General features: G+C 35.0%; 1 protein-coding gene across 1 annotated transcript; it reads left to right on the top strand.

Moving 5' to 3' along the window:
* Nucleotides 1–7,314: 7,314 nt before the first annotated feature.
* On the top strand, nt 7,315–10,967 carry LOC130748079 (GATA transcription factor 11-like). Its single transcript, XM_057601174.1, has 3 exons — nt 7,315–7,520; nt 7,939–8,172; nt 10,143–10,967. The coding sequence occupies exons 2-3, from the start codon at nt 7,951–7,953 to the stop codon at nt 10,788–10,790; spliced, it is 870 nt and encodes a 289-aa protein (XP_057457157.1). The 5' UTR covers nt 7,315–7,520; nt 7,939–7,950; the 3' UTR covers nt 10,791–10,967.
* Nucleotides 10,968–11,178: the final 211 nt, after the last annotated feature.

The following is an 11,178-nucleotide window of genomic DNA, read 5'->3' as shown; positions in this document are numbered from 1 at the left end:
CTATACAACATATCAAATGCGCCTTAAGTGATTGTCGGAAGATTTTTCTATCATAGCAAACAACAATGTTGCTTAAGGATTAGCGTAAGTTTAAATTTTTTAACTTAGTCCTTAATAATCTTTTATTATAGATTTAATTCCTCAACTTTTTAAATGTTAAAAATCAAGCCCCCATTATTATTATGTTATTTAAATTTTTTGAATTCTATTTCTAAAGAAAAAACTTTACAAATTGAACCAATTTAATAATTGTAACAGTTATTCTCATCAAACAAAAATTAAAATCTCAATTTTTACCTCTTTAAGTCATAATCTCATATTCATCAAGTTCCTTCAAAAATAAAAAATAAAAAATAAATTACAATACATTTACAATGAGGCTTTTGCATCTGACGGTTGCAGGAGGGTTCGAGCCACAACGTCAGATTTGAATAGGTGATATTGTCACAAAACCAAGGATCGCCTTGGTCTGATGATGTCGTTGGTTACAGCGGATTACATGGTTATAGGGTCTTGGACATGTCGGGCGGATTCGAGCGGATAAGGACCAAGATGGATGACAACTAAGGAGATTTCAAGATGAAATGAAATCCATGAAAATAAAAAGATTCAAACTTGAAAGAAAACAACAACAAAAAAGCTAAGAACTATGTGAAGCTAATCTTAGAAAGTACAAAGCACAATTATAATAAAAGAAAAAAAATTAGTTTTGATGTTGCTGAGTACTACTAATCTTCGATCTCAATAATTTAAGGCTTCATCTTCCTTCCTTGATCTGCTCATATTCCTGCAAAGATGGGCCTTCGACCCGTGCAAAGGAGCAAAAAAGTGGATTATTTTCGAAGCTAAAACGAAAAAGAAGAACATTGGGGAGAGAAAATAACCTTGATAGCCAGAAAGAGGCACAAAGATTGAAACTTTTGGATAAAGCATGTCATTTGTTGCTCAATCCTTTGGGCTTCCAACTCCCCCTTCGAACACTATGACAAAGAAGGAGGATGAAAGTGTGTGAGAAGAAGAGAAGAACTCGATGATGTGAATTGAAGCAATTTGTGAAAGGTCATTTCATATCTAGAGAGGGGACACGCGGTGGTGGTGGTGGTTGTGGTTGTTGCAACGAGGACAAGATAGAAAAAATTGTGGTGGGCGGTGGAAGTGGCTCATGGGGTATGTTGCTACGACACGAAGAGAGGAGAAGTGGTGATGCGAAGGGAAGTAAAGGGTTGAAGAGAAGCGACGCTAGTCGGCGGCTCTAGGGTTATAGTTTTTTTTATAGGCAAATGTTAGTTATTAGTAAATTAGTACAAATTATCTCTCCTCATGGCTCGAACCCTGACCTTTCACCTGCAATTACCCTTAACTCAACCATGTAAGCTACTCACCCACCCGCTCTAGGGTTATAGTGATGAGTAAAAAGAGAGAAAAGTGGAGGGGTGTGTGACAATACTAGGGTTAAGAGAGGAGTGTTTTAAAAGGCTGTTTTTTCCGTATTTTTTTTCTATAAGTTGTTGGGTTTGGCTAAGATTGGGCCTGGGCTACTGTTAATTTTTTTACATAGTTGCTTCGATCCGGCTAGAGCTCAAACCGAAACCGACAACATTAACCCTAACCAACCCAGTCCCTTAAATTGGCTAGACACGTGATGAAACCGGCCCGACCTAAGTGATAAAAAACTCATGAATTGCTCGATTTCGGATCAGGCCGGTATGTTTTGGACAACTTTATTTACTATTGTAAATCCATCATAAAACTAAAATATTTGACAAGAAAAAGTATATTTAATAAATTTATGCATATGTAAATTAAGAACCAGACCAAATTTGCTTAATATTGAGGGTAGATAAACTAGGTTAGCTAAAAAAAAATTAGAGGACTAAAATCAAGCTAATCTAGTCTAAGGAGACAAAAATACTTACATTTGAATATAAAGGCTTAATTGCACATTTGGTCCCCCACGTATACGTTTCTCACGATTCTGGTCCCCAACAAAAATCAATTGCATTATACGTCCCCGACGAATACCTCCGTTTGCAGATTTGGTTTTCCGTCTCATTCCGTCTAAAAATTAACGTTTTTTGCTGACGTGGATTTTTTAAATTTATATTTTAATTGAAAAGTAATTGTTATTAAAGAACAAACTCAGAAATAAGAGAAAAAAAACATGGTGAAGTTAAACCCAGGAAATCAAAACATCTTCATCTCACTAACATCTTCATCTTCTCCATCCCATCATCATCTTTTTTTTTCAGTACTCAAATTAATAAACCAAGATCTAGAACCTCAATCTTAATCATTTTACCAACAACTTAATCTTAATAATCAAAAGCCAAAAATCTTAAGTTCTAAATATCCATATATATTCTTCTTATTCCCTCCCACTTCCACTGTGCTTCTGTTGCTTCGGATTCTTCTTCTTCTTCTTCTTCTTCTTCTTCTTCTATTCACCCACCATGCCCCTGCTTTATGTAACACCCCACTTTTCGTTATTAGGTTATTTATTATTTTATTTTAATTATTATTATGCTATATGGTAATTTGATAATTTATGTGATTTAATTAGATGATTATGTAATTTAATTAGATGATAAGGTCATTAAGTGATTTTATTAGATAATTAAGTGATTATGTGGTATAGATAAATAAGGGTTTTAGGTTTTATAGTGAGTAGTTTGGAGTGGGGCCCATTGTAAGGCTATTTAAGGGTTAGGAGTGAATTGGAAAGAGAAAAATCAGAATTTGAGAATTGGAGAAGTTAGCCGAGCAAAAGAAAAGAAGCGTCAAAGAGAGAAGAGGAGAAAAGAGAAGAAAACCTAGAATTTGATCTTCAAGAAGAAAAGAGTCTAGGAGGCTTTGTACCGGTGTCATATAAGGTAAGGGTTTGAATTTACCTTGTATAATTGTAGAATAACAAATGTTGAGTTTAACATGAAGGAACCCCCATCTTCTTTGAAAATTCAGAACCGAGAGATTGTGTTGAGTGTTAACATGTGGTGAGCAAAATTGATTTTGAGCGAAATTGAGGTTCTGGGGAAAATTGGGTTCTGTTCTGCCCAGATACCCTAACAGTCTGTGTTGTAGAGAGTATAACTCTCTCTACAAAATTCCAAATTGAGTGAAACCAATTTTGTATGAAATCTAACTCATAGGGCTATGTTGGGTAATATTTTCATAAATTTTCGATTGCTGGTTCAATACCAGAATCATTTGCAAGTTCATTCTGTTTCTGCCCGCAGACACCCTAGCAGTCAGTGTTGTAGAGAGCATAACTCTCTCTAAAGAATTCAGAATTGAGTGAAACTAATTTTGTATGAAAGCTAACTAATAGGGTTATATTGGGTAATATTTTCATAATTTTTGGATAGCTGGTTCAATACCAGAATTATCTGCAAGTTCACTCTGTTTCTGCTCGCAGACACCCTAACAGCCTGTGCTGTAGAGAGCATAACTCTCTCTACAGAATTCCAAATTGGGTGAAACCAATTTTATATGAAAACTAACGTATAAGGCTATGTTTTGTAAAATTTTCATAATTTTTGGAGTGCTCGTTTAGTACCAAAATTATCTGCAAGTTGCTATGTTTCTGCTTATTTCTGTGATTGATTCTGGAACTGGTTCTAGTAATTGATGAGACATTTGATGATTTTGTGTTTCTATTTTGTCAGTGGAATAGTGAATGATTTGATAATTATATTGAAGTGTTATTTTGTGCAATTTTGGTGTGATTTCCGTTATGGAATTTGGTGAGAAAATATGTTATATATTTGGGCCTGGAGTGGTCTCAAATTGCATGTTTTAAATTATGAGTTTTTGCACGAAATACACTTCATTTAGTCAAGAGGCAACGTGTCGGTTTTCATCGGAAAACTGAGGTTTGTCCCAGAACTGGCGTGGTTCTGGAAGTCTGGAGTGGACTTCATTGGTGGTTAACTGTCTGGAGTGGACGCGGTGATACCGCTAAGGTTAACAATTGGTACCACATGCATACATTACAGTCTCACACACTAAGTTTCACGTTTTCAGTGGTTTCATGTGTTTGGTGAATTGTTGGTGAATTGTTTGCTGTTGTGGTAAAGTCGAATTATTATTCTTCTTAAAACTTATAATTTTCTGAAACAACAATAAGAATTATGAAACTGTCTTGAGAGCAAATATTATAATCACTCAGATTTTAAAGAAAAGGTGAAGAGTTTATAAAGCAAAATCTGAATTGTTTACTTGCTCTTTGTTATGCTATATTTTATACAATGTAAGTTCTTACCCTTCTGTTGGAATGATGTTCTATGCGACATCGCTCAGGTACTGGAGGTAGAGATGTGGCTCATGAGGAGTAGCTTCGGAGAGTCTTAGCTTATGTTAATATTATTATTATTATTATAAAATAAGTTTCTTGCTCTGTAATGTAACACTGGGTAGATATTTTACGTTACTTTTACACTTCTGTTGAGAGGATTTTATAACCTCTCCTTATGGAAGTTGTTGAATAATTTTCTAAATTATGGCGATGTCGTATTGTTGATGGCCGAAGTGCCTATGAAATTCAGTTTTGAGTATGATGAATTTTATTGGAATATCAAGGAAGATAAACCTATTTAAATAAGTGATTTTATGCATCTTAGGATTATCTGCTGGTTTAGAAATTTTATTGGCAGAAATAATTCATTCTTTGGAAAGCATATGAACTTATAAATTTTCAAACACAATCAGTGTTAATTTTAATGAGTTTTCGTGGAGAAGTGTAATACTCCCTTGATATGTTTTTAAACTCTGATAAACGTTTTTAAATAAAACAATGGGAAAAAGGGGGTGTTACACTTTAGATTCTTTCTTCTTCCACAGCAAATACCTTCATCTCCGTCTTCACCACCAATGGACCCTTTGCTTCTGATATGATCCACAACCCAGGCCAGCACCACCACTCCCATCGTCGATCCTTCTTCACGCACATTAATTGGGCTCCTGACCAACACCCGCATGAGGTGCTTGCTTTCATGCCATCGCTATTCAAATCCAACGATTTAGCGAGGAGAAAGAGGGCTTCAGACGGAGACAAATCTTTGAACAAAACCCAGGAAGAGAAAGCTTCGATCTGGAACAAAACCCAGATCAAAACCCCTTTGAACAAAGCTTCAACCTTTGAAGCGACAAAGCTCAGATCTGGTACTTGCATCTTTCGATCTGGTGCCGCGGTGCGATTTGTGATTCTGGGTTTTGCAGAGAGAAGGGAAATGGAAGAGGAGGAGAAGCGGAAGCAGAAACAGAGCTAGAAGACGTCGTTTTTGAGGTTTCATCTCAAGCATGGTCATGGAAGAAGTTGATTTTCTGGGTTGGTGTGGGGGGAGGGGTTACGGGTTGTTGATTTATGGGTTGATGTTGGGAGAGGGGTTTTTGGGTTGCTGGATTGGTGGAGGGAGTGAATTTTCTAAATTCCACAGCAATCTCTTGCAATCTGGAAAATGAATTGCAATCTCCATCTTCCATATTTAGTTTAATTTAGGCTTAATCTGGAAAATGGATTGCATTAGCAATCTCAATAGCAATCTGGAAAATGGGAGGTCGCTGCAATTCATCTCCATGATAAATGTTTTTTTCCATTATTTCTTGATTTGTTCTTTAATAAAAATTATTTTTTCAATTAAAATATAAATTAAAAAAGCCACTTCAGCAATAAACCGTTAAGTTTTAGACGGAAAACCAATTATGCAAACGGAGGTATTCGTCGGGGACGCGTAATGCAATTGATTTTTATTGGGGACCAGAATCGTGAGAAACATATATGTGGGGGACCAAATGTGCAATTAAGCCGAATATAAATATTTAATAGTTTAGCTTACTATCTTTAAAAAAAAACTTACTAGGACAAGTCCCCAAATAAAATCTAAATTATTTTTGAATGATAGCTTAAGTGATAAGATTTGAAGAAGTAGAGGAGGATAAAGTCTATAGATCAATCCCTAGAGGATAGGAGTATAATTTATCTTTCCTATGTTAAAAATAAATAAAATCAAAATTTGAAAATGATTAGATAAGTTTTCCAAAAATTAATGTCTCTTTTAAAATCTATTTTTTTTACATTGGAAAGATAAATTGCAACATTCAAAAATTAATCCATAAATCTCCTATACTCAACTCATATATCTCCTACTTCTTATCGCTTGGGCTATCATTCGAGACCTCTTTTAAAATCTATCTGAGTACACTTTGATCTCATGATAATATTTGCAGTGATGTCTACTCAACAAAAAAGAATAACTAGTTCTCAAAAAACAAAACTGAAATAAATGAGTAGCCAATAATTCTGATTGGTCCGTGTCCATCGTCGGTGATCGATGTGACGATTTTGTTTGTTGTGCAAATCGCTGTATATGAAATTAAAATCTGCGTGCGATACAATCATTCAAATAAAAATTAATTTGTTTTGTTTGAGATCCACCTATTCATTTCTTGCTTTAAATAATTCCTTTTAGATCCATGTCCCATGCACCATCACCGTTACCACCTCATTTGACCAACCTTCTTTATGTTTTTCTTCTTTTTCCTTCTTAATTCAACGTTTTTATTGGCACACTAATTAATTAATTATGATTCACCACCCATAGCAATAACTAGTAACTATACTTCTTGAGTCATCATAATAAACATCGTGTTTTTATCGAAAGCTTAAATTATTACTAATTTAAGTATGATTCCACATTTTTTTAAATAATTCCATTTTAATTTTTATACATTAGTGTTGATAAAAAAAAAATCTTGTACATTGATAAGATGGTGAATCGTCCCTGAAGAATAGTTCAAGTGATAAGAGTTGAAGAGACACATGGTTGGGGGAAGGATCAGGTATCAATCCTTAAAAGATTATACCGCATTTATCTGTTACAATTTTCCTTGCACTTAAATAAGTAATGGAAAATTTAAAGTGAAACTATTTCCAAAAATAGTACTAAAATATAATGTTTCAAAATTCAGGAAAATCAGATTCTCAAAAAAAAAGACCAATCTTATTTCACCGACAAATGAGGAGTAATTCAAAAGTAACTTATTAGTTAAGCTTTTCTATAACTAATCAAATTTAGATTTTATTCTATCAAATTACAGTTTATCTTTTTTGGTGCTTCAAATTACATTTTATCCAAATGACGCGTCCAAATTCTTATCTTAATTTAACCAAATCAAAATAAAAATTAAACATAGTAGTAAAATCCAATTTCTTAAAAAAATTCAATTGCACATGCCAACATTTTTATGAAAATAATATATATAATATAGTGAGTCATGAAAATAAATATTAGAAAGAAAAATATATTTATTTAAATCACGAGAGGAGGATGAGGGTTTCCTCATGTAGCAGCGCCTATGGCGTAGAAAAATAAAAACCTAATTTACCAAATTCAGGCACAGATTTTCTTCATCTTCCTCTCTCTTCTGCAAAATTCATCTTCTTACACACTCTCATTCCTCTTTCTCCGTTCGCAAATCACTGTCATTGTGCTCAATTTCCTCACTCAAGCTAAATCGTGTTTAAGGTACTTCAAACCCTCTTTTTTTTCCCCCTTTTCATTTTTTCAGTAAATTTTTGCATGCATTTTGCTTTTTTCGTTTCTGGGTATTTTTGTTTTCGTCTCTAAAATGGAGGAAAGTGTGAAAGTTTGGAGCTTTATTCCATTTTATTGGTTTGTGGAAAAATGCAATGTAGACAGGGTAAATTACTGTGGTGCTCCAAATTAGGCCAGACAAGGATAACATGCTTATGAGATGAATTCTGATTTTTTTGGGTGATTTGTTTTTTTGGTAACTTTTTTTTTGTTGTGATTTTGGACCAACCATTAATTGTTTGTCTTTGTTTCTTTTTCAAACATGTTATATAGTTTGCAAGAAAAGGAGGATGGTGTGATAATGTTGGTAGTTGATTCTCTTCTGTGGACTGTAATGTTTTTGTAACAGGATATTGCCAAAATGAACGACTCTTGGCTCTTGGATGAAATGCTTGATGATCCCAAGTTTTTTGATTTCCCTATGGAAGATTTGGAACCTAATGCTATGGAAGAAGACTGGGCTGCTCAATTTAAACGCCTTAACGAGCCGTGTTTTGATGCTTTTTCAGTAGTAGCGCCACTTGGGCATTGTGGCGAAACCCAAAATGAAAAACCCCAACTTGGAAAGGGTTTCCCTGCTTCTGTGAGTATTCTTCTGTCCATAATTGTAGTGAACTGAATCTTTGATGTCTTTTATCTGCTTAACTTATTATCTGACATGTTACCCCTCTCCCAACAGTTATACTGAAAAGTCAAGATTATATACTAAATTGCATTGCACTTATTCTGAAATTACATGAATGCATTGACATTGAAGAACACAGTTTGATGATTTAGGTCCTGTTTTTTAAGTTTTGTTATAGAAAATACCATTTTGTTTGATATGATCTATACTTTCTGAATGAAATGTTTCTCCTGAATTTTAATCACAGACCTTTGATTGCAAATGTTAACATTGTCACCTAGACAACTAGGAGATTTTATAGTTGGATTTTTAGCAGGAGGTGAGTTCTCTTTGTTCTTAGACTTTTACTAGTTTTTACAGTTGGGAGGATATTTACACGAATAGTGTTGGTAATAGGCCATGAGTTTGTGGAGTGGTTAAGAAATTTGTCGAATTAACTTGGCCCGATTTCGGTGAACTGGAGTTGGTTTAATTTTTCTGCATCTACTCAACAGGCAGGATTATTCTGCAACTTTGATTGCATGTCCCATTCTTGATATATACTATTGAGTTGTTTCCACAAGTAAAGAGTGGGAAAATTAGCAATGATGACTTTCATGGCAGTACTCTGAATTCCCTTGAAAGCATGCTGCTGATGTCATTTACTCATCCATGAAAATAACTGGACTTCATAGGAAATGTATTATAGATAACAAATTTGTAAGAGAAGTTTCTTCTTTTCATCTTCTACCAACCCAAAAAATCCTGGAGATGGTGCTGTCATACTGTCTGTAGTGCTTAGCCTTTATGCACCTAAAGTTGGAATTTATCGAGGGTTGCACTTGCACAACAAAGGGAGGACGAAGGTAGGAAACTGGTGGTAATCCATTTCCTCTCCCATTCAGGTTGCTTAAACTCCTTCTGTTGCATGTTTTTGGATGACATCAGAAGGTGGAAAGAAAAATGAAAGAGAAAGAAAGAAATATGGAAAGAAAGACGACAGAAAAAGAAACAATGGGAAAGAAAGAAAGAAAGAAAGTCGGTGGGAAATGAGTCATCTGGTTTATTTTTAGTTATCTAATGGTTTAGTCTAGATTTATCAATCATAATTGTTCGGTTCTAAAATTTAATATTGTCTTTACATATCAATTTTTTTTCAATGAAATGTGTGTTTTAAGTTTTAAAAAGAGATCTAATAGCATGAACTTCTATATATTCAATTGGAAGCTGTATTGAGTATTCATAGTCTGAAATATATTAGTTGACTCATGTAAGCTTTTGATGTCTAAACCACACCTTGGTACTCAACTACTCATGCCTTTAATATTTATCGATGTTGCTCTCATAAAGTGAGCAAGTTTTGGTAACAATATTTGGAAAGTACTTGGGATTTATATATGCTTAGTTATTATGTATGATGAATAGATGGCATGCATGCATAGAAAGATGTAAAATTTGCATTCTTGGTTACTTAAGAAGTGGATGAGTGATGAGTTGGTGTTTTATGTGCTGGTATTTAGTGAATAATGGGTTGCAGACTTGCAGAATTAAATTGAGGAAACTTCCTGTCTCTGGTAAGGTGACTGAAACAACTAGGCTGGGGCTGAGTGTAGATCGTGGGTTTTAATGAAAAAGAAAATGATTTAAGTTTACAATGTCTATAGACAACTTCCTTAAGAGACAAGACTATGTGTGCAGTGTCGCAAACTGAAATTGCAAAAGGATGCAGGTTGTTTTGAGTAGCTAAGGTTCTTTGATCCCTGATAGAATGATTTGACTTGACAGCATCTGATAATTGATAACTACTTTATGATTATGTATTTTAGCACAGCAGCAATTACCTAGATTCCTCTTTCACTTATTAATTCAAATACGGGTATCCACTGTTGTTGCATTGATTATTATTTATCCTTTTTTATTATTGGTTTTGATGATCATTTGGCTTTCAGTGTACTGGGATTTCCCCAATAAAACAACCTCGAAAGACTAGTGGACCAACATATGGAAAAACCATTCCGAAACAGAACGTTGCTTTCAATGGAAAAGACCTGCATCGGTTGCGAACCTACAGTCCAGTTTCTGTTTTTGAAAGCAGTAGTTCCTCCTCAGTTGAGAACTCCAACTTTGATCTTCCTGTCATCCCAGCGAAGCGTGCTCGAAGTAAACGTCTGCGTCCTTCAAGCTGCAGTTCTCTATTCTCAGTTCCTTTCATCCTTAATTCACCAGCTTTGCGAAAGCATCAAAGCACACCTGCCTCTGAATCAGATTTAGAAACAGGCGATGCTGAGAAACTACTTAACAAGGCAAAGAAACAGAGGAAAAAGGATCTCTTCATGCTTTCGGATGATGCCGAGATGAAGAGATTCTCATCACAGGGTTCAGCTGTCCCCAGAAAATGCATGCATTGTGAGGTGACAAAGACCCCACAATGGAGAGAAGGACCTATGGGTCCCAAGACGCTATGCAATGCTTGCGGTGTTCGGTACCGGTCGGGCCGCCTCTTCCCTGAATACCGGCCTGCAGCTAGCCCAACTTTTGTACCAGCAGTGCACTCAAACTGTCACAAAAAGGTCCTGGAGATGAGAGGAGCCATTTAGGAGGCTGTTAGAGGTTCTATGTTGGTTCCATCAAATCTCAGCAAATTATGTAGAATATTATTATGTTGCTTTTATTTATTGAGGGAGAAACAGTAGTCCAAAACAGGATCCTCCTTTTTTATTTTTTGTTTAAGTCTAATGTTCTTATATTGATTAGCATTTTTTGTTTAATGTAAATGGATTGGTGAAATAAAAGGTGTAGAACAGGATCACTGATCAGTACTTTCTAGGCATTCAGGAGAATGGCCTTGAAAGTTCAAGAGGTTGAGACTGGTATGTAGATGTCTAACTGGATCACATGCATGGCAGTGAAGCTAAGAGGACATGAAGTCAAAGAGGATCAAATTAAGGCATGGACAATGATATCACATGCCTTGTAACATGGCAT

This window comes from Lotus japonicus, chromosome 3 (assembly GCF_012489685.1).
Source record: "Lotus japonicus ecotype B-129 chromosome 3, LjGifu_v1.2".
Classification (NCBI taxonomy): Eukaryota; Viridiplantae; Streptophyta; class Magnoliopsida; order Fabales; family Fabaceae; genus Lotus; species Lotus japonicus.
Note: the sequence above shows the minus strand (reverse complement) of the source record. Positions and strands in the feature narration are given on the sequence as shown.

Coding starts and splice junctions, on each gene's coding strand:
- LOC130748079 (XM_057601174.1), top strand. CDS start 7,951: ATGAACGACTCTTGGCTCTTGGATGAAATGCTTGATGATCCCAAGTTT. Junction 8,173..10,142: donor GAAAGGGTTTCCCTGCTTCT/GTGAGTATTCTT, acceptor TTTGGCTTTCAG/TGTACTGGGATTTCCCCAAT.